Below are 19,788 nucleotides of genomic sequence, written 5' to 3'. Positions count from 1 at the left end.
GATTAGTAACAGGCAGTATTATATAACAGTATCTGACAGACTAGCTAAACTGGATCAAATTTAAAGAGAACTGTGTTGATTTACTAGATGTGGTGTAATCTAATGCTGTTGGATGCAGCTGTGATGGACAGGATAGCAGTCCCCACATGGAAGTCTGTTTTGGGGGCCCAGAGATGGGGAGATTATTCTTTAGAGCCTAGACAATCTTATGGGTGAAGGGAAGCCACAGAGAGAAAGACTTTGAGCAGCAGTGTTTTAGATCTTAAGCTTTTCTAACTCATGAGTGTGTGGATGGACGTTAGCATATGAAGGTGTTGGCTGTTCTTAAAGAAAGAGGCTTATTTTGTGGAGAAAATTAATACTTTCTACCATCTGATGGGATCTATGCTTGGCTTGCTGCGATTAAGGTTTAATCCCTTATAAATTGGGAGGAAGAAACAGGTTGTCTGCTTCAGGGTTATATTTCAGCACCCCTACCAGTATCAATTCAAATGACTAAGTGGAACGTATTCACCACATTCCTGTACAAAGGTGGTATAGAAATATGACCCACAGTATTTATGGGTGTGGGGTAGCAGGAGCTTTATGTGTGGTTTACTGTTTGCCATTAAAGGCAAGTTAAATTAGTGAGGTTTAAATACAACCCTCCTCTGATTGTATTTAATGCCCACTCAAAATCTCTCATATGATTTAATGGCTTCCAGCTCCATATACATGTAATCTACATGGTTTGCTTGTTTTAATGGAACAGATGTTGTGGATGTAAGCATAGTCATGCAATTTGGGTCATTTCTTTCTCCGTCAAGGGAAATTATAATTATTTAACTGAAAATGAGAACATGTTTTTTCAGAGTGGTTCTCGTCTTTGTGAGGAAAATCAGTAATGTGATACTTGTATAAAAGCAAACGTAGAGGTATGTCTTAAGCAAATAAAATCTTCATGTTTAGACAATTCAGGTGAAGATGACAACCACGACCACACCTGGCAAGTCTTCTGTGTCAGCTGCTATTAAATGCTTGTGAATGCTGTGGGTTAATGTCTAATGGGGAGAACCGTTGAAAAGACACTTCTTGTTGGGGCATGCCTTTAAAAAAGAAGAAGAAGAAACTTTCAGTTTAAACTCAACATGATTATGTGAGAAACCGACCTCTTATGAACACCCCTGAGGTCCCGCCCGTTCAAAGTTCAGACGAGAGAAAGCGAAAGCATCTAGGCATTTTTTTTTTATTAGTTGACATACGCAACATCACAATGATAGAAATACATCTTTGCTAACAGGAATACCACAGCCTCCATATGAGCCAGAAAAATACTGCCTGAAAGTAGCAAGAAACATGAAAAACTCATATGTCATGTTGAAAGAAAAATATGAATACAAATGTACCTGAATTTCAATTTGAATTTCTTTTTAAATAATCAACAATAAGTAAACTCCTTATAATACCTGTAATGACATAAAATTGGTATGAAAATATTTTAGAGAAAACTGTTTTTTAAAAAACGTATTTTTTTATGTGCCACCCCAGAATTTGATCGCACCCCTGCTGTGTAACCAAGGGTGGAAATTATAGCATGGCCAAAGAGGTTCATTATGTAAATATGTGATTATGTAATGATGAATAATTATTACATGCAGTTAAAGTGACAAACTGGCAAATTTTGCGGGGTGTACCCTGCCTGCCTTCCATGACAGCTGGGATAAGCTCCAGAGATGGACTCCCACTCATATACTTTGCAGTGGTTTGGTCCACTATAATTCCCTAATTCCTTACTTTGAAAGCTGTAAACAAAGAATGTGTAAGACACTGTTATTTACTTTTACTTCTAGTAGTAAAATGACACACATTTACTCTTGTAACCACACTATATTTTATTAGCTCCATTACAGGGTAGCTGTGTCTCCTAATGCGTTTTTATGGAGGCAGGTGGTCTGTGCACATTAAAATCAAATTTTCAGCCAGTTTCCAACTGCTTTTGTTTGCTTTTTATATTTTTTCAAGTTTTATTTGTTATTTTTAATTCCCGACCTGTTTGTTTGGACTCCCTAGTGCCACCTGATTGTAAAAAATTCTGGAAACACCCCTGGGTCCCCATGTCTGGTAGGAAGTGAAGTAAATAATAGAGAAGGTGACAGACCCAATAAGAATATATTATATTGGCCACAAGTTATAATAAACGTGTGAATTTAATCCCTTACTTACATCGGCAACACTCAATTCAGGCTATATAGTACTCGTGAGACGCAAAAAATACCTGCTGTACTTATATTCTAATCAGGCTGACACCCATTGCCTAATCTTCTATATTTGGTTGGTGCTTTAAAGTATGCAGGGTTAGGTTACTCATTCCCTACCTGGATTAGATATAATCCAGGTAGTGTACAATAATGTGATAACAATGCAGAAATGTGTGTGCGCCACCTGTCCAACCCTTACGTGTCTCCTGCTTGCTCAGTAATAATGTAATGGCATTAGGAACAATCCTCTGAGCTGCACAGGATATTTTAGGACTCAGATGTACTGTCCAGACAATATAGCGAAAGTGACAAATACACAGGTGATTGGGAATGAGACCTGCTCCTAAGCAGGATTAATGTCTGCAGTAAACTTGTCAACTTATGTCTGTGTTTGGTCTCAGTCACCGCAAAGCTGCAGCCTCAACAGCATGTCCAAACTAGAAAATGTTTTGTTTGTGCAAGAGAGAGAGAGAGAGAGACAATCAGGCGAGGGGTGGGTGAAGGAAAGGCACTGAGCCAGGGTGCAGCACGAGGAAACTGTATCAGCTTGGCTCAGGCTCGCTTCCTCCCCTCTACAAAAGCCCGGTTGGAGGGCAGTGAAGAGGAGCTGGAGGCTAGAGTTTCAAGCACCGAACTGACAGTCCGTACTGCACAGAGAAATGTCAGGTGTATCCTCACCTGTCCACGCAAATATGAATTCGTTTCCACTCCTCTTCCCGGCCACTTTATCGGCTAGGTTTAACGCATAACAGCCAATTTTCAGCTATAATCCAAGGAAAAACCCCAGAACCTGGATACTACAGCAAGCTGTGTGATGATGTCAGTGGCAGTGTCGTCATATTTCCACTGGGCATCGTCTAAACACGCTGCTTTGTAAAGGTAGACGGGGTGACAAGGAGCTCAGGTTCAGCTGCGCGTCCTATTGCTATTGCGTAACAGGCGTGCCAAGCGGAAGGTTGGCAGGTAGGCCGTCGCGTTTATCCGCTTTTGAGAGAGGAAAAAATGAGAGGGAGGGAGCGATCTGGAGAGAGATGGAGCAGTCGGAGGGGGCGTACATCTCCTCAGTCGCTCGTGGCTAGAAAGCTGGCAACGATACAACGCTGCTGAAAGGCAACCTCTCTTTGTGCCCATAGAGGAGCGGTTTGAACCTCCACCGCCGGCGGTTGTTATCCTGCGTGCGAGGTAAACCCGGACGACACCTTTGCTTTCACTTCAGGATGTCCTAGTCCTGATAGCCCTGCCGCAGCGGACGCCACCGACTCGGAGCCTCGCAGACTCGCAGGTATGTTTGTTTGTTGCTTGTAACGGACAAACCCTCACGGTAACAGTTATTGGTTGACTGCTATGCGGCTAGACGTCTTTGCGCAGTGATATGCGTGACGCTGTCTCTACCTGTGCCGCGATGTCAGCCGTTGGCTCGGGTTTACAGGCGAGCATACGCTGCACGTTAATCTTTGCTCTCTACCTGTACCTGGTTTCCTCTGCGGTACTGAACTTTATGTGCGAAGTTAGAGGGAGTACTGCCTTATCACCCCCATCTCACATCGTGTAAGAAAAAGCGGCAGTTTGGGTGAATTTTGCCAATTAAAGCCATTCGCGACCGCGTGTCCCCGCAGTCAGGACGGCAACGTGACGTCGTTACTACTGCTCATCATAACTAACAACATGAAATATATACAGCTGGTCTTAAATCACCCCTATCAAGTAATAATAATAATAATGATAATAATAATAATAATAATAATAATAATAATAATATTTGGGACGTAAAAGGAAATTGTTTAGGCTCAATAGGCAGTAAGCATGCAAAAAGGCTGTTTTCTTTGGTGACACAGCAACAAGTGGAGTGCGCCCTGTTATCTCTTTATTTGTCCCTTGCTGCCAGGTGCTCGACATGTGTTTTTAAGTGTGTTTACACAGGATAGCAGGCTCGTCCAACAAAGCCATATGCGCAAAAGCGCTGCGGCCCTAGTTTAGATGGTCTGGATTCACACCCAGTGGCGTGCACAGACATTTTGGGGGGCAAGTGCTCCAGGGGGGAAAAAGGGCACTTTTTGCATATGTGGAAAACCTTTTCTTTGTATAATAAAAAAATCGCACAGGTTAAATGCAATTTGACTTTTATTTTCTCCTTTCTCAGCCTCTCTTTCCTAGGCATTATGCTTGCTGAAATTAGTAAATAAATAGACCAAAATGTATGAGAACGAATAAGACTGACTGTGGTCATTACAAGAACAGGGCAGAATGGTCGTTTTCACAGGCAATTGGGAACTGCCTATTTTTCCTTTAGCAAATTAATGTGTTAATGTTGCCAATATGTTACACCAAAAAAAATTAACATGTCTAACCAGTGCTTCTCAAAACTTTTAACATGCACCACCCCCAACACCGTACCCTTCAAACTACCAATAACAACGTCACTGTTCTGTCACAATCAGGTCACAACACAGTGCGTAAATGTCTGCGAGCATCGCTGAGTCAGTAGATAATCATGCCGCTGCTACACGCCTCACAACAAATGAACTGCAAGCGTGTTCACGTGACACGGTGACAGTGAAAAAGCGACAGGGTTCGGGTGTCTTTGAAGAAGGGGCACAAATCAAGCCATTATTTTCACACCTTTTTAAATCGCGCAGCTTTAAAAAAAAAAAAAAATCACGTCTTTCAAAAGGGCACTTTTTTGGACTGAGGGCAAAAGGGCAAGTGCTTCAGCACCACCTCGTCTCTATCTGTGCACGCCAGTGTTCACACCCATGCCTCATTGGGATTTAAGTGGAAGGTGAGGAGGAAGAAGTGGAGTGCGTCTTTCAATGAGCTGCTCCAGAGTGCTGGTGGATGTAGTCGAGCAGAAAGAAATGCAACAGAACTAATTTTCAAAAAGGAACCAACACACAGAGGGGAAAAAAAGGCCTATCCTTTTCCAAAGAAGCTCCATAAAGACAATAAAGCCCATAAAAGGTGCGCTATAACTACAAGTAGTCACTCATATTCGACCAGAGAACTTTAAACAAGCAGGACAGTTAAAACATCCCATAATTATACAGCCCTGAACTGTCAGCCTTTTAGAAAATAAGGCATAGCTTAAGATATTAGTGAAGCATTCATCCCAGAAGATGATCTGCCCACATCTCTTATTTGGGTCTTTATTATCTGTGGGAAGATAAAAGATGCAATAAATGTTTTGTAACTATAAATCAAAAATGTCCATGCAGATGATAACTGCTTACATTATTTTGTACACAGCCTGCTTGCAAAACTCAGTAATTTGCTACGCAACACAGTTTTATTGCATGCATGTAACAATGTGAGTGTCTGGGGTTTAAGTAAAGCCGCGGTTCAGTAAAAGGCCAAGAGTTTATGACTTGCGATGCCTGCAGTTGATTTTCCTGAAAGTGTTTTGCGGCTTGACACGGTTTGGCAGTGATCTTAGTCTGTCATCAGACTCGCTATCTTTCAGGGCGTGTTTAGTGTTTAACGTGTGAGTGCTAATTTGAAATTAAGGTTCCTCCCAAGTTGTGAATATTTGTCCAATCTGGTTGACTTTTTCACCATTATCACCTCTCAAATATTAATATTGGCAATCTGTGTTTTATTTTTGTGTATCTAGATGTGTCTCTTTGTATGTGTGGAGTGCGGTTTGGGGCCTTAGCCTTTATGCCTGACCTTCAGCCTTTGATCTGTGGCTCGTGTGAAGGCGTAACATGACTCAAAGATGTTGTGGGGCTCAGCAATTTTAAGCGGGACATCCGCTTCAACTGGGGATCAAAGACATAGGCGATTGGTTCAGGACCCTCTCCTCCTCATATAGCATGTCTATGGTGTGTGGTCGGTTACTCTACTGTAGTTTAGACCCCCCCCCCCCTCTCCCCGAGAGAAGCATCTTTAACAGGCTGTGGTTTGCATCAAGAGATAAATGGATGGTGTTAGTCTATAATGTATGTAAAGAGTTTGGTCATGGCTTTAAATGTATCAAAATAGTTTAAAAAGATCAGTTTAGGGACTTTTTAATAAATAAATTTTATGTGGTGGCAAGTTGAGAGTTGTTTGTAATCCATATGTTGTTTCAAGGTGAGGAATTTTTTAACGGTCAAACCAGCGACCTCCCCCACTTGTTGCATACCAACGTAACCACACTTACTCCCTCTTTCATTTCCCCCCTCTGACTTTTTCTCTCTCTGTCTCACATACACACTAATTCACACACACTGCTTCACAGTCCTACTTCTCCACCCACCAATATGCAGTACAAACAAGTTATACATCTGTAGAGTATGCTGATGTGTGAGCAGTTACACAGTGACACACCAGTCTTTGGTTATTCATTCAGCCTCTTTCTTTCTTTCTTTCTACAAATTACATTTTTTTTTAAGTTTTCTTCTCATGAGATTTTCATTGGGAGTGGCCAGTTACCAAGCAAATCTGAGATGGTTTGGGTATATGCAGAGGAGGGATAGTGGCTATATTGGATAATGGATGTTTAATACTTTGCTACCGGACAGGGGGAAAAGAGGAAGACCTCAGAGGAGGTTCATGGAGGTAGTGAAGGAGGACATGCAGAAGACTGATGTGACAGCAGAGGATGCTGAGGATAGGGTAAGATGGAGGGAGATGATTCGACCCCTGAAGGGAGCAGCTGAAAGAAGAAGAAGAGGGTTTTTCCAGAACGAATCATAACAAAAACGTTCATTCTTGGCTGAGTTCTTCTCTGAGGATGAACGCTTCACTGATAAGTAAGCCTTCTTCACAAGACGCTCACATCAACACTGAATGTTACAGGTCAACTAAGATATCAGAGATCTTTGTCTATAGTTGAGAGGTCTACCTATACCGACATAGATGTAGCACAAGTGATCGTATCTTCACATATAAACAGATTGAGACTATGTTTGATTTTAAGCCATACGAATGGCAGTGGCAGTAAGCTCATTCCATTTTTTTCCACTAGCGCCACAGGGAGGTTGTATCTGAAATATCTTGCCAACTAATGGATGGCTTGTCATTAAATTTGACTTATTTTCCCTTTTAGACTTATTTGGGTTCAGAGATGACCCAACAAACAGCCTGGTTGCTTGAAGGTATCAGTTACTGAGAACAAAAACATTTTTTTTTCTTTACAAATCTTTTCAGAAGAAGTACGAGCCAGCATGAAAGACTATCACCTAAAACAATCTACTCTAAATAAATAAAAAAATGTGATTTGATTTGGAAAAATTCAAGTAAACACAAGTGCAAATCAGACCTTGGTGTTTGAGTGCTCACTTTCAGCACTGGACAGTTATCTATACTCTGTCCCGATGAACACGTTGCATTAAGAAGTATTGAAGTGTGATACCTGACAAGTGCACATTAGACTGAAAGACACAAATCCTTCTGTTCACAGGCTTACACTGAAATGTCCACTCAAATCAGTGGGAATGTTGCTCTGCCAGACTGTCTTCAATCTGGCAGCAAGTGAGAGAGAACATAAGCAAGAAAGAGGGGGATTCTCCAAAGACTTTAATGCTCAAAGCCCCCGCCCGGTTCCCTACACAAACTTTAAGCAGTAGCTTGCATTGTAATACATTACTGTAGACGTGACATCACAATTGCAATGGTTAGTAACTGATTAGTAACAGCTGTTGTAGTACTGAATCATATGATTGTATAACCAGCAGGTCTATAGTGTGGGCAAGCAGTTTACAGTAATCTTCAGATTGTTGCATGCTGCTGTACTATTGGATATATAATCCATGGGCATTTCCTGCTCTGGACAAAGCACACATTGTGCAGGAAAGCGTGACGACATCTACACACCATGCTCAACACAGTGCAGATGAAATACAGAGTGATGTGTTCTGTCTGTGGCCCCCGGGGGCTGAACACGATAAAAATACTCAGACCATGCACACGTCTGCCTTCCCTCCATGGACAGTCACAGAGAGATGCACTGTCTTATTTGTGTATGTGTGTTGACTGTGTGTTAAAAATGGGCTAAGAGGATGCAGTATTCACACTAGCCCGGAATTGATGATCGCGCTGATCTAGGCTTTGTGGAGTATGTGCTTGTTCGTAGGCTTCGAGGAGGTGTCTTTCTGCTTAAATTTACTCCACTCGTATTAGTTCAGTGGAAATTCCTAGTCACGCTGCTCAAATCCAGTGAAGGAGAACATTTTTGGAGAGCCGCTTCAGTGTGTGTTACTGTGTTCTTTTGGATGATGTGTGGAGATGAGATTAATGCTGACAGCGTTTCAAATACAGCAGCAGAATGTTACTCCCTCGCCACTAAAGCCAAATGCCATTTGAGACTCATTATTCTGTTCTGCTTCCCCTCATACACACAGACTGACACATGTTGGTTTGCTTTTAGATCAAGATAATGGTATGTTTACTAAACGATATGTGGTAATAGTCAGGTTGTTCATGTTCTTGTGCCAGAGATTGCACACCTGCCAGTTAACCTCAGAAGAAAGGTGAAGTAGGATCAGTTTCTCCACATGGGTTCCTGGATAAATGGCCGTGTCAGCTCTCCATAACAAACCCGTTAATCCTGAAACATAGTTTCTGTGTGACTCTCTTTTTTCTCAGATATTTATATCCTTACTATCGGCATTCACTCAATCTTAGTCTAAATTTTACAGCTCTCACTGCTTTTCTCAGTCTTAATCTTGTCCCGGACCCCTTTAACTGAGGCATGTCCAAAGTCCGGTCCGGGGACCAATCGCGGCCCTAGGTCAGATCTTTTATGGCCCCTCGATTTTCAGACCATGTGTTTTATCTAAGTCTCGTTTAAAATTGACCTGAGATACTGATATTCAGCGGCTTCACTGAAGTTACAGGTATTCCCAACAGCTTGATCTTTATGTTATTTTCTCTCCATATGTGAATGAAAAGTACATTTTTACATTTTTATCACGCCATCTCCCCTCCTGGCCAAACTCTTTTTGAACCACTTTCCTATCTCCACATTCTTACATCTACCATCTTTTTTCCCCCCACTCATCGCTCTATTGTTAGGACTCTCTCAGTAACCCCTTTGCTAAACCAGCTCTGGTTAAATAAGGGATAAAAAGAGAGAAAAGAAAAGGGGGGGAAATTAGAGTTGGCCAAAATCTGACAAGACAGAGCAGAAGAGGTGGGTGAGACTAGAAAGAAAATAAACAGAGACTGCTGTGAGTGGGTGGAGATTGAGATCTATAAGCACTTATGTTACCATACTCATTGACAGTTTTTTCCCTTCAGAAGCTCCCGTGTGAGAAATTGTGTTTTGCAAAAGACCAGTATATGTTTCCTCACATATCAACAGTGTGTTGTCTCACCCGTGGTGCAGACTCACACATACTTATACACATTTTCCGTACACTCACACAGATTACTCATACACTACATATGTTTATGAACACAAAATGAACGTCAGCCGTGGTGTGGAGCTGCAGTAATTCCTCTGAGACCTAAACATTGTGCCTGTGAATGAACCCTAGGTGATTCATCAGCAGCAGAATGAATTCCCCCATAGGCACCGATGTCTATTTTCTGTACTTTCCCTCCTAACGTTTCAGCAGTAGTGTCCTGACTCTCATCCCTGAGGTTGTCTTCTGCTGTGAGTCATAGGTAGAAACTGGTGTGAAGGGAGATTTATATAAGTAAGAGAGAAAGAAAAGGGGTGTTTTTTTTTGGACAAGAGCAGCTTGTTTAAGGGACGTGCCTGCCAGCTGTTTGGCAAGATGACTCGTAGGATTGTGTAATCCTCAAGGGCCTGGGGGTTTCTACGTGTCACTGGGCTCCCTGAGCTTCACCACACTCGGTGTTACAGCTGTCAGCTTCTGGCATCCACGGCTTAAACATAACAGCAAATAAAGAAAGCAGAGTCCTGATGCTTGGACCGAAGATTATTAAGGAGAAAGGAACTGATACTCTCCCCAAAGAAGTATCAGTTTTATGGAACAGCTAGTGAGGACAAAAGTTAACAAGTCCATCTGCCACGCAGTAAAACCATCTGTGACTTGATTTTCTTTTCTGGCTCGATCGTTTTAATGTGACTTGTTATATAACTTACAAGCTGAACTTATGCTTTTATGTGTCCCATGTCCTCTGTAACCATACACCTTACCACACCCTGTGTGTCTGCTGTTGTCATGCTCCTAAAACAGTGGGAGTTTCACCGACCTACCTTCTGAATCAGTACAACAAAGGCTACAGCACATAATCTTTAAATCAGATATGACCAAAAATTCTTGCTTCGCAATTCCTGTTATGACGCGCTTCAGACCTCTGCTGGTAAATCAGTAAGAATACTGGAATCGCCACTCAGAAGTTAAACCTTTTAGAATGATCTGATGCAATATAAGTAGGTTTTGAACCACCTTTCCCGCACCTGTGTGGTGTGTCTACATATTCGCAGTGCTTCATATATCTGTGCTTGTGTAATGTGTTCATGAAATTAACACAATTCCTGTTTTTCTCAGCAGAAACGCAGTGAAAGGATGGTGTGACAAACAGACTTCCAGAGGAACCAGTCACTGCTCAGCGCTCAGAGGGAGACCATGGCTCCCATGTCCCTCATGCTCCTGGTCTTGCTCACCTCCATCATCGATTTTGCCGATGCTCAGACCGTCATCGGCTACTCCTCCTCCTTCTCTTCTCTGGACCTGCCTAGCGATTCTTCACCTCCACCAACCAAGCAGACTCCTCGTTTCTGGCCATCTTTGCCTCCCAGGGGACGCAGTGATGTGCCCATCAGAGTTACAGGACAGGACAGGTTAACAACTACAAATACAGTGGAGCAGAGGGAAAGACTCCATCCATCGGTGACACAGTTCAACCGCCCTCTTCAGTCTGCCCTTCCCACACAGAACCTTAGCAGTGGACTAATTGTAACCCAACCAACTGCCTCTAGGCCCAGAACTGACACAGCCAGTTTAGCATTCAGCAGGGCTTTCAGAAAGGGAGTTGCCACTACAAAAAGCTCAACTCCACCTCCACTTGCGTTGGACTCTGCCGAAGTGGCTGAGCCTGCAGGTGATAAGACAGTGACAGGAGCGAATCCAAAGGAGGAAGCAATTAAAGAGAAGCAGGGTGTTGATTCACAAGGGTTGGGATCAGGTATTGCTCCAACAGTAATGTTTGTGAAGGAGGAATCACCCGATCCTCTGTCAACAGTTGATGATGAAATGGCACAGTATCGACCGCAGGCACAGACCGCGGCCTCTAAAGTTTCTGATGTAAAAACTCCACCACTGGACAGTCAGACCGTGAAGCCTCACCTGTTTGCGTTGACAACCACCAGCACAACCAGAACCACTTCTACAACAGTAGCGAGTGAGAAAGTGATGACCCCACTGTCCTCTGTGGTAACGCAGCAGACACTTAAGACTGTGCAATTAAAAGGTGAGAAATCGAAAATGCTTGGTTGTTACATGAGAATCATAATCATGATTATGCTAGTTAGTATTAAGATTGGGATCATTTACTGAATCAGTTTATCTCAGTTATCTTGTTTTTAACAATTGTTTGAAGCCTTAAATGTAACTGAATTTAAGTTCAGGTAAGGGGTTAATGCTCGATGTGTTTCCTTTCCTGGAAAATTCTAGGTGAACTGGGACCAAACACTCCTTCCACTGACAGAGTTACTCCAAAACAGGACTCTGATGCTGAGATGTTACCCCAACCAACATCTACCGTGACTGGCTCTATTGCTAAACAGCTCCAGCCTGGAGCACAGCCGGTTACTACCCAAAGCAAGAACAGTTCGCATTCAAACACCACAAAACTACAAGTGACAAATACTTCTACACCCAGTGTGCTTCTTTCTGCCAAATCAACAACTCAGCTCAGCAAAACAGTACAGCGAGGAAGACATGCTGCAAGCACAACAGTGCAGTCACTGAAGATAGGTAAGAAACAAGAGCCTTGTGTTCTCTGTTTCCTGTGTCCTCTGGTAATTCAAAATGGAATTATTTGTGCAGCTGGGACTTTTTTACTGGAAGAATTAAAAAAAAAAGTCTTCAAAGGAGGGGAAAAGTAGACACACGTTTCCATGGAAAGTGGGGTTGTAATGTGTGGGTAGACACAGCAAGGGAGGTGAGAGAGCAAGCTTAAGAGGGGGTGGGCAGAATTTCAGCCAGGCAAAGAGATAAGAGAAAAAAAAAGGAAGGGGGGGGGGGGGGCAAGGGCCTAAAAAAGAGACTATTGGGAATACCGATGAGAGAGTAGACGGTGTGGGTGAAAGCAGAAGAAAGGTACTGGCATAGGAAATGCAGGGAGTGGAGATGGCAATGAAAACCAGATGCAGAGAGGAAAGGGGATGAAGGGAGAGGAGATGAGGAAAAGTAAATGGAAAAGGAAAAGCTTGACACGTGGGACACATGACCCAGTCTCTTAGATACCGTAAGAATAACATCATTATGACTTTTAAACAGCAGGACTCTCCTTCAGAGCACCTTTAAAGGAAGCGCACTCAGGTTTTTGTTCTGTAAGCATGAGCCAACTCTTTTTCTTTTCAACATTAGCTTACGTTGGTTCAGCCAAAGCCATTTGGCCGCTCTTTAACCGTGACATAATGGGCAAGGGTCCGAGGTCTGTTTTGCTCTTTCATACTCAGTCATGACAGCGGTAGCAGCTGCTGCGCTCATAATAAAAAGCAGAACACTGGCTAGTTCTATCATATGAACCTCAGTTCGTGCACGTACATTAGACCTGCAGAGATAACCTGATGAGCACAAACAACGATGCACTCAGACTCAAAACCCATCCGTATATCAAACAGTAACGTTAACTACCATAATGAACATGCTTACAGTTATGTACACACACACACTGGGAAGCTCCTCGAAGGAAATTGGCTAGTTAGGCTACAGCACAAGTGCGTAAATGAAAACTTCACCATAACTGTGTTTCTAGTGATTATCGAAACTCCATCAAACTCCGTCTCTCAGGTGGAGAAAGGGAAGACTGAAGTGAGAATCCTTCTCCCATTTACTTGCAAAAAGGATTAAAAGTAAAATAGATTTTAAGACTTTTTTTAGTTTACAGGAGAAAACTGATCTGAAATGATGATAAAAATGTTGTGTTCACTGTTTTGCAGCCACTCCTTTTCCCATAGTTGTGTTTGGAAATATACCTTTTTTAAACATGTGAGTCATGTGATGATAAATTTAGGCAGATTTGTCATACCAAAGCATTAATTTTAGGTACGCTGTATATATTATCAAGTAGTTCCTGAAGTGCTTACTGAAACAGGAACTACCACAACGATTATTTGTGTTCTTTGTGTCTACATACCTGACTGGGGACTGATTTTGTCAGCACAGTAGATTTTCAGTAGTGCAAGATGCAAAAAAAACTTCATAAGTGTGTGCTTGAAATTAAAAAAACAAAACAAAACTCCTTGCCATAGATTCTTTTTAATTTCTAACGTATCTGTATCTTCCTTATACGAGGTATCTTTATCCGGTGTTCAAACATAAAATATTCCCAAAGGTGGGTGTGGTCCGAGAACTCACAGACTTCTTGGCCTGCGTTATCCAATCACATGGTGGTCTCCAGTTATTTTTCACCTCATTTCAACATGTGGACATATGAAGCCATGTTGGCAGTGCATATGTGAAAGAGGAAAAAAAACTCAAGGGCAGGGGTAGGTTTAAATGTATCCAGCTGTGTAATGTGATCACAACATCTGGAATGTGTCTGGATCTCGCTCCTGTTAGAAAAAAAAAACTAGAGGAAAGTAAAACATAGCTTTTGTATAAATAAAGAAGTGTGCCTGTGATCTGCATGCAATGCTCAAGTATGCAAAGCATTTTTGTGTGTGTGGTGTCTGCGTGCGTGATAAAATGAGGCAGCGAGGGAGAGGAGTGAGTCATTATTTAGTGTGGCAGTTTTATGGTTGTCTTCTACAGGGTGAGGGCGAGCTTAAAGTCTTCCAAGCAGTTGATGGTTTGAGTGTTTTATTGTATCGTTCCACCATCCATCAGATTTAAATGTGTGTGAAACAACTCCACATATTGTGTATCTTTGCTGTCTTTCTTAAATTATTTCTAAATTGTTACACATGGTAGTATTGTTACTGTGATATATGTACATAAGTGGCTTCCAAAGACCTCGGCGATGAATGAACCTTTGGTAATGTTGTTGTGTGTTTCAGAGTCATTCCAGGAGGAAAAGGTGGAGTGTATTGAACAAACAGAGTGTGTGTGAACATGACAATATTAAAGAGAGAAAGAGAAACACAGACAGAGATGTTATATTGCCAAGATGTCTTGTCTCATTAGGTCATTTTGCATTGTATAATACTTTAAATGTGAACAGCAGTTTCCCTGGATCATACATGTATTGTGACACATCACTGAGTTGCATAACACAGATGTCCTTGTTAATTACATAATCTAATCCAATTAAGTCAGACAATTGCTTCCCGGTTATTCAGAGGAGTTCTTTTGTTAGTCAGATACATTTACAATATAAACAAGAGGATCGGCTTGCAGTGCTGTTCACATAGAATATTAGGGTTTTTGGGTGATTGACATTTCATCTTTAAAACTGGTTTTAGAAGAGGTGCCTTGTCTTTGGATTCCATATTTATGTGCATTTTTACTAAGCGATATGCAGTCTCTAGACTTCTGTTTTTATACATGAACACTTTGTTATTTCCATACTTAGAAACAGTTATACATCTGATGGTAGTGAAAAGAGAGATGAGAGTGACACGAAAACTGATGCTAATGCAATGGTGCACAGGCGATGTTGCTCCTCACCTTCTGGTGACCCTGAATTGGATAAGCAGCTGAGGAAGTGATTTCAGAGATTTTGAAGAGAGAAACGTGGCGCTCAAAAGATCCTGATTTTAGGAGATCTCCACAACAGCCAAGATTTGAATAGAGGTAGAACACCCAGGACTTTTTTATTATATTGGATGGTGATTCTAAACAAGCAGTTTTTATGATCTGGAGCCTGGAAAATAAAGTTGATTTGATTTCACAGTTTGGCGTATTTGAGTAGATAGACCTTGGACAATGCACCTCTGCAGAGCTGATTAGGTTACTCTGCACAACTGAAAGGTCTCAGCTGTCTAGCTCATGACTGTGGTGGTGAACTAAACCCCTCTAGTGGTTGTCCTAGGTTCTACATCTGTATTAATATCACTTCAGAACAATATAGCATATTTTGTGCATTTCAGCATTTGAAAATCAAAACACTGTTCTTCTTTTTTTTCTAGGGGTCTCTTCCAGTCTTACAGCGAGTGTTGTACCAGTCATCCAAACACGGTTTCGTCCCACATATCAGAATGGTATTATTCAGAAGAACCACTCTCATCAGCTATCGAGGAACCCTCACTCAGCTCCTTATTCCACTTCTGATCCAGCTCCCTCTCCCAGTGCCAATTCCTCACCTAATGCCACACTTCTTTACTGGGGTGATCTAAGCCGGACACTTGCTTTCGCCTGGGAACTTCACGTCTACGGATCTGCAAGCCTCTTCCTCTTGCTGTTTGCTGGAGCTGCTCTTGGCCTCACACTGTCCCCTGGCGCAAACTGTCCTCATCGTGGTGCTCTTGCACTGGCCAATGCTCTGCTGTTTCTGGCTGGAGGCCTCAGAGCAGCTCTATTTCTCATTGATCCCTATGGCACACGAAAATTCCTCCCTCGCCCTGCAGTTACAGCCATCTACAACCTGCCTCTGCACCTCCTGGTATGGACACATGCTGCCCTGGCGCTGCTGGCACTGAGGGTGGCAGGAATAAGTGCGTTACCGCCAACCATGGAGCGGCCTCCTCTGGTGGCTGTGCTGACTGTGTTGCAGTGTACCCTGCTGCTGGCAGCTGATCTGCTCTCCCCAGCCCTCTCTCCTGTGGTGCCTGTTACCCTACAAGTCCTGTCTCTGTGTTGGGGTCTGGGTCTCTGCCTGGGCTTTCTTTGCTATGTCTTCCCACGTATACACTGCCCTGCTGTTCCTCAAGCCGGAGTTTCCGAAGAGGTACGGAGAAAGGCTTGGACAGGGAGCAGGAGAATAGGAGTGATTCTGGGAAGAGTGCTGGCAGTGTGTGCAGTTCTTGGGGCTTTGTGTTTTGGGTTGCATGCCCATGCTATCTTGTGGCTTTATGGACTGTTAGGTGACTGGACACGCTTCAACTGGGGATGGTGGCTAGTGCATTTCTGGGCCCGACTCCTGGAACTAGCCTGGGGGTTCTCCCTGCTCCTCCTGAGCTCGTGGGTGTTCTGGAGGCCTCAGAGTTGCCGTGGAAGGGAAGAAGGTGGCCAGGATGGAAGAGCAGCAGGAGACCTGGCAGCCCCTAGTGATTCTGCAGGCTCCCCTCAAACACACACCTGCTGGTCCAAGATAGTCCAGAGCCTGAAGGGTAAGCCCTGCAGGAAGTCTGACAGTAATGGCGTAGGAGGAGGAGGAGGTGGAGGAGTAGGAGAAGTGCCTAACAACTGGGCTGGCCAGGAGCGTCCTGGGGCTGATATCAGCAAGAGTCTGATTAGAAATCAGAACCATGAGCAGGCCGTTTCACAGCCACTTGTCAAAGACAGCAACCGGGGACGGAACCATAGGGGCCACTCTGCAGAGCGAGGCACATCTGACGGCTCTACTGGCTCCCTCCTAAGACTGCAGACGTTTGGCCAGCCTCCACAGCGCTCGGTGAGCGGCAGCCTGGATCAGGATAGGGATACTTCCCTGTCTTTCTATGAGTTTGACCTGCGGCCGCCCTCCCCCATCGACCTGACCCGCAGCATCGATGAGGCTCTGCACAGAGAACACCTGCTTGAAGGAGGGAGCCTGTTTCATCCTTTGAACCAGACCTTACAGTCCCCTTCCCCAGGCTCAGGGGTCAGTCAGGGGCCCTGGCTCCGCAGGAACAGTGATCCTCAGTTGCTCTCAGAGAGTAGCGAGGCTCCAACAGAGTCTTCCATGCCACTGGGGGGAAGCATTCTCAGTAGTGTACCCAGTAGGCAGGTGACTGCTCCCCCAACGCCATCCCACCAGGGTCACAGATGGGCTGGAAATGGGACAACAAGTGTCCCTTCATCAGTGTCCTGTCCTGTGTCACTCCGTCCCTCCAGAACCTCAACGGGGCATTTGGGAGACGATGGAGTGGACGACACACGACCGTTTATCACCCCAGACTCTGAAAGTGTGCGAGGGAGAGCTGCGAGGCCAGTGGGGTCACGCAGTTACCTGGAAGTCAGTCGACATGACGATTCTGCCAGTGTCAGCAGTGAGATTATTGACCTATGAGCCTAACCTTGGACATGAGGACCAAATGACTGCACATCTAACGCATTCATTTAACAGGAACTAATCCTAACCAGGGATGCTGCAAATATTGGGATAATAGTATTATTAAACTGTGTAATAATACTTTTTGTCAAAAGAGTGAAAATATAAAAACAAGGATCTGGGTGACAAACTTAAAAGGTGTCACCTAGCTGCCTTTTGTCTTTGTTGATCAGATTAGCTGTTGATTAGCATAATTTATAGACAAACAGCACGCTCACTTTCCCATCTGTCTATCTTTTTCTTGTCTGTTTAACACTGGTATGACTTCAAGTACACTGAGAGCACACTTACATACAATTCCTGAGAATGGCTCTTTAGCAGGTCCGTGCTTGTGACTGGCTTCAGACTTGTGAAGCTGATGAATTTAATCTTTCAAGAAAGTAAGTAGATTTAGATATTCAAGTTCTTGCTTGGAAACATTACTTTAACAGCGTTAAGTTTAAAGGGTAAAAGACAAATGATGCTCCAAGTGTCTTTGTGTCCTGTTCAAATGGTTTCTGCAAAAAGAAAAATACATGACTGCATATGATTGCTCATCAGTTCGATTCCTTTACCAGAGTTTCTTTGCTGTCTTTCATATTTCAGTTTGCTTCGTGATGTAAAGTTGTGCCATACGTAATCAAAGTTGGTTTCTGTGCTATTATTAATGGTTTTATAAACCCATTATTTGGGTTAATGGTCTCTAGCATCTTAGCATTATGACTCAGCTGCAGATTACTACATCTAAGCTCTTAACTTGCTGCTGCCATCATTGTACTTGTCCAGTTTGCCTTGTATTTTAAAACCGGTTACATAAAGAGGCAGGCGATAAACAACAGCCAGAGACACAGCTGCGGTGCAGACACCTGCTAACATGTGTTCCTGAGGTTTTTAGCTGTTGATCAAATTGACAGACTTTAAATATGGAACTCAACTATGATGCATTTTGTTGAAGGACAGAGCTTTGCAATCAATAACCATGCTTAACGTAAGCCTCTCAATAAAAAGATGCATTCAGTTCAATATGTTTGGTATCTAATTACATGCTTCATAGCTTTGCAGGGCTGCAGCACACAAGACCGGCTTAGCATGAACCTCAGAATTCCTATAGTTAGGCCTGACTCAATAACGGAGCACTTAACCCCAAGCCTGAGCACTAGACTGAAGTATTTTATTACTAAAAAGGAAAATATCTTTGAAATCTATGATGTATAAGCAACAATGTAAATAGTTATTTTTGATGTTTCATGAATAAAGGTGTATTTGAAACAGTTATAGTTGTTACTGTGAAAGACAATCTAAGTGATATTGCTTATGCGTCTGAACTGTGCAGACAGTTTTGCTATTTCGACGTCAGATTGTGGCCTGTTTAGTACATGCAGAGCTGTGACAGCTGATGCTTGACTGCAGATGTTATGTTAAGGACTTTTTGGGCTATGCTCAGAATTTAAAAAAGATGGAGGTTTAGCGAAGTGTACAGTTGACGGTCAGGATCGGTTTGATTTTTTATTTTATTTCAGCTTTTCCTGTCGTTAGCGGTGACAAAATTATTGGGGGGAAAACAAACAAACAAACAAAACAAAAACAACATTTTGGTGAAATCATATTTCGTCCATTAATTCATTTGAACTGTTTCTGATCCCAAAAGATAGCCCAGTGGTTCCCTCTGAAACTTGAACGGTTTTGCTCCAACTTGAGATATACTTTATTATAAATGAAACTTACAGATTTATCATTGTGATTCAGTCTTTGAATGTTGTTTTGAATATGTGAGGATAAAGTGACATTTTGTTTTGCATTATTTGGGAAGAAACATAGTTACTCATGCCTCTGTTCCTGATTAGAGCCAGTCCCTTACTTGTTTTCCGGTTACCTCAGGGTGACTTGCAGCACCTCCCAGTGATGTGAGACGCTTGACTTATATAGTATTTACAGTACAATGGCCTTTTGTTGCTGTCTACATTCCAGTGAACCTGTATAATTTTACCGTATCAGCTCTCGCCATTACCGCCATTACCTATTTTACTTCATGGCAGCCGTGGTTCCTCCAGCAACTGTAGTGTTGTCCTACGGAGCAGTAAGTCCTGTAGAAAATGTGCCCCTTTTGGTCTTTAGCCATTTTGCAGAAGTGCAGTGTTAGCGTCATCTGTTTACTTTGCTCACTGAACTTTTGTTCTCGTATTTCTTGCTGCATTTTTTGTTTGAATTTAAATAAAAATGATAAAACTCAAACCCACCTTTGTTATCATGTTTTTCTTTATTTTTACTTGCATATCTAACACAATGGCAGATATACTGTTATACTGTTCTGTATAATCAC

The 19,788-nt window shown here is 42.8% G+C and overlaps 1 protein-coding gene across 1 annotated transcript; it reads left to right on the top strand.

Annotated features, from left to right (window-relative positions):
• Nucleotides 1-3,442: 3,442 nt before the first annotated feature.
• LOC146611049 (uncharacterized) lies at nt 3,443-17,447 on the top strand. Its single transcript, XM_085345227.1, has 4 exons — nt 3,443-3,519; nt 10,682-11,600; nt 11,804-12,106; nt 15,427-17,447. The coding sequence occupies exons 2-4, from the start codon at nt 10,757-10,759 to the stop codon at nt 17,445-17,447; spliced, it is 3,168 nt and encodes a 1,055-aa protein (XP_085201353.1). The 5' UTR covers nt 3,443-3,519; nt 10,682-10,756.
• Nucleotides 17,448-19,788: the final 2,341 nt, after the last annotated feature.

This window comes from Diplotaxodon limnothrissa, linkage group LG20, assembly GCF_057381915.1.
Source record: "Diplotaxodon limnothrissa isolate DT_005_m linkage group LG20, D_limnothrissa_male_GT1.1, whole genome shotgun sequence".
Lineage (NCBI taxonomy): Eukaryota > Metazoa > Chordata > Actinopteri > Cichliformes > Cichlidae > Diplotaxodon > Diplotaxodon limnothrissa.
The sequence above is the reverse complement of the archived record's forward strand: the minus strand, read 5'-3'. Positions and strand labels throughout refer to the sequence as shown.

Coding starts and splice junctions, on each gene's coding strand:
- LOC146611049 (XM_085345227.1), top strand. CDS start 10,757: ATGGCTCCCATGTCCCTCATGCTCCTGGTCTTGCTCACCTCCATCATC. Junction 11,601..11,803: donor TAAGACTGTGCAATTAAAAG/GTGAGAAATCGA, acceptor GGAAAATTCTAG/GTGAACTGGGACCAAACACT. Junction 12,107..15,426: donor AGTGCAGTCACTGAAGATAG/GTAAGAAACAAG, acceptor TTTTTTTTCTAG/GGGTCTCTTCCAGTCTTACA.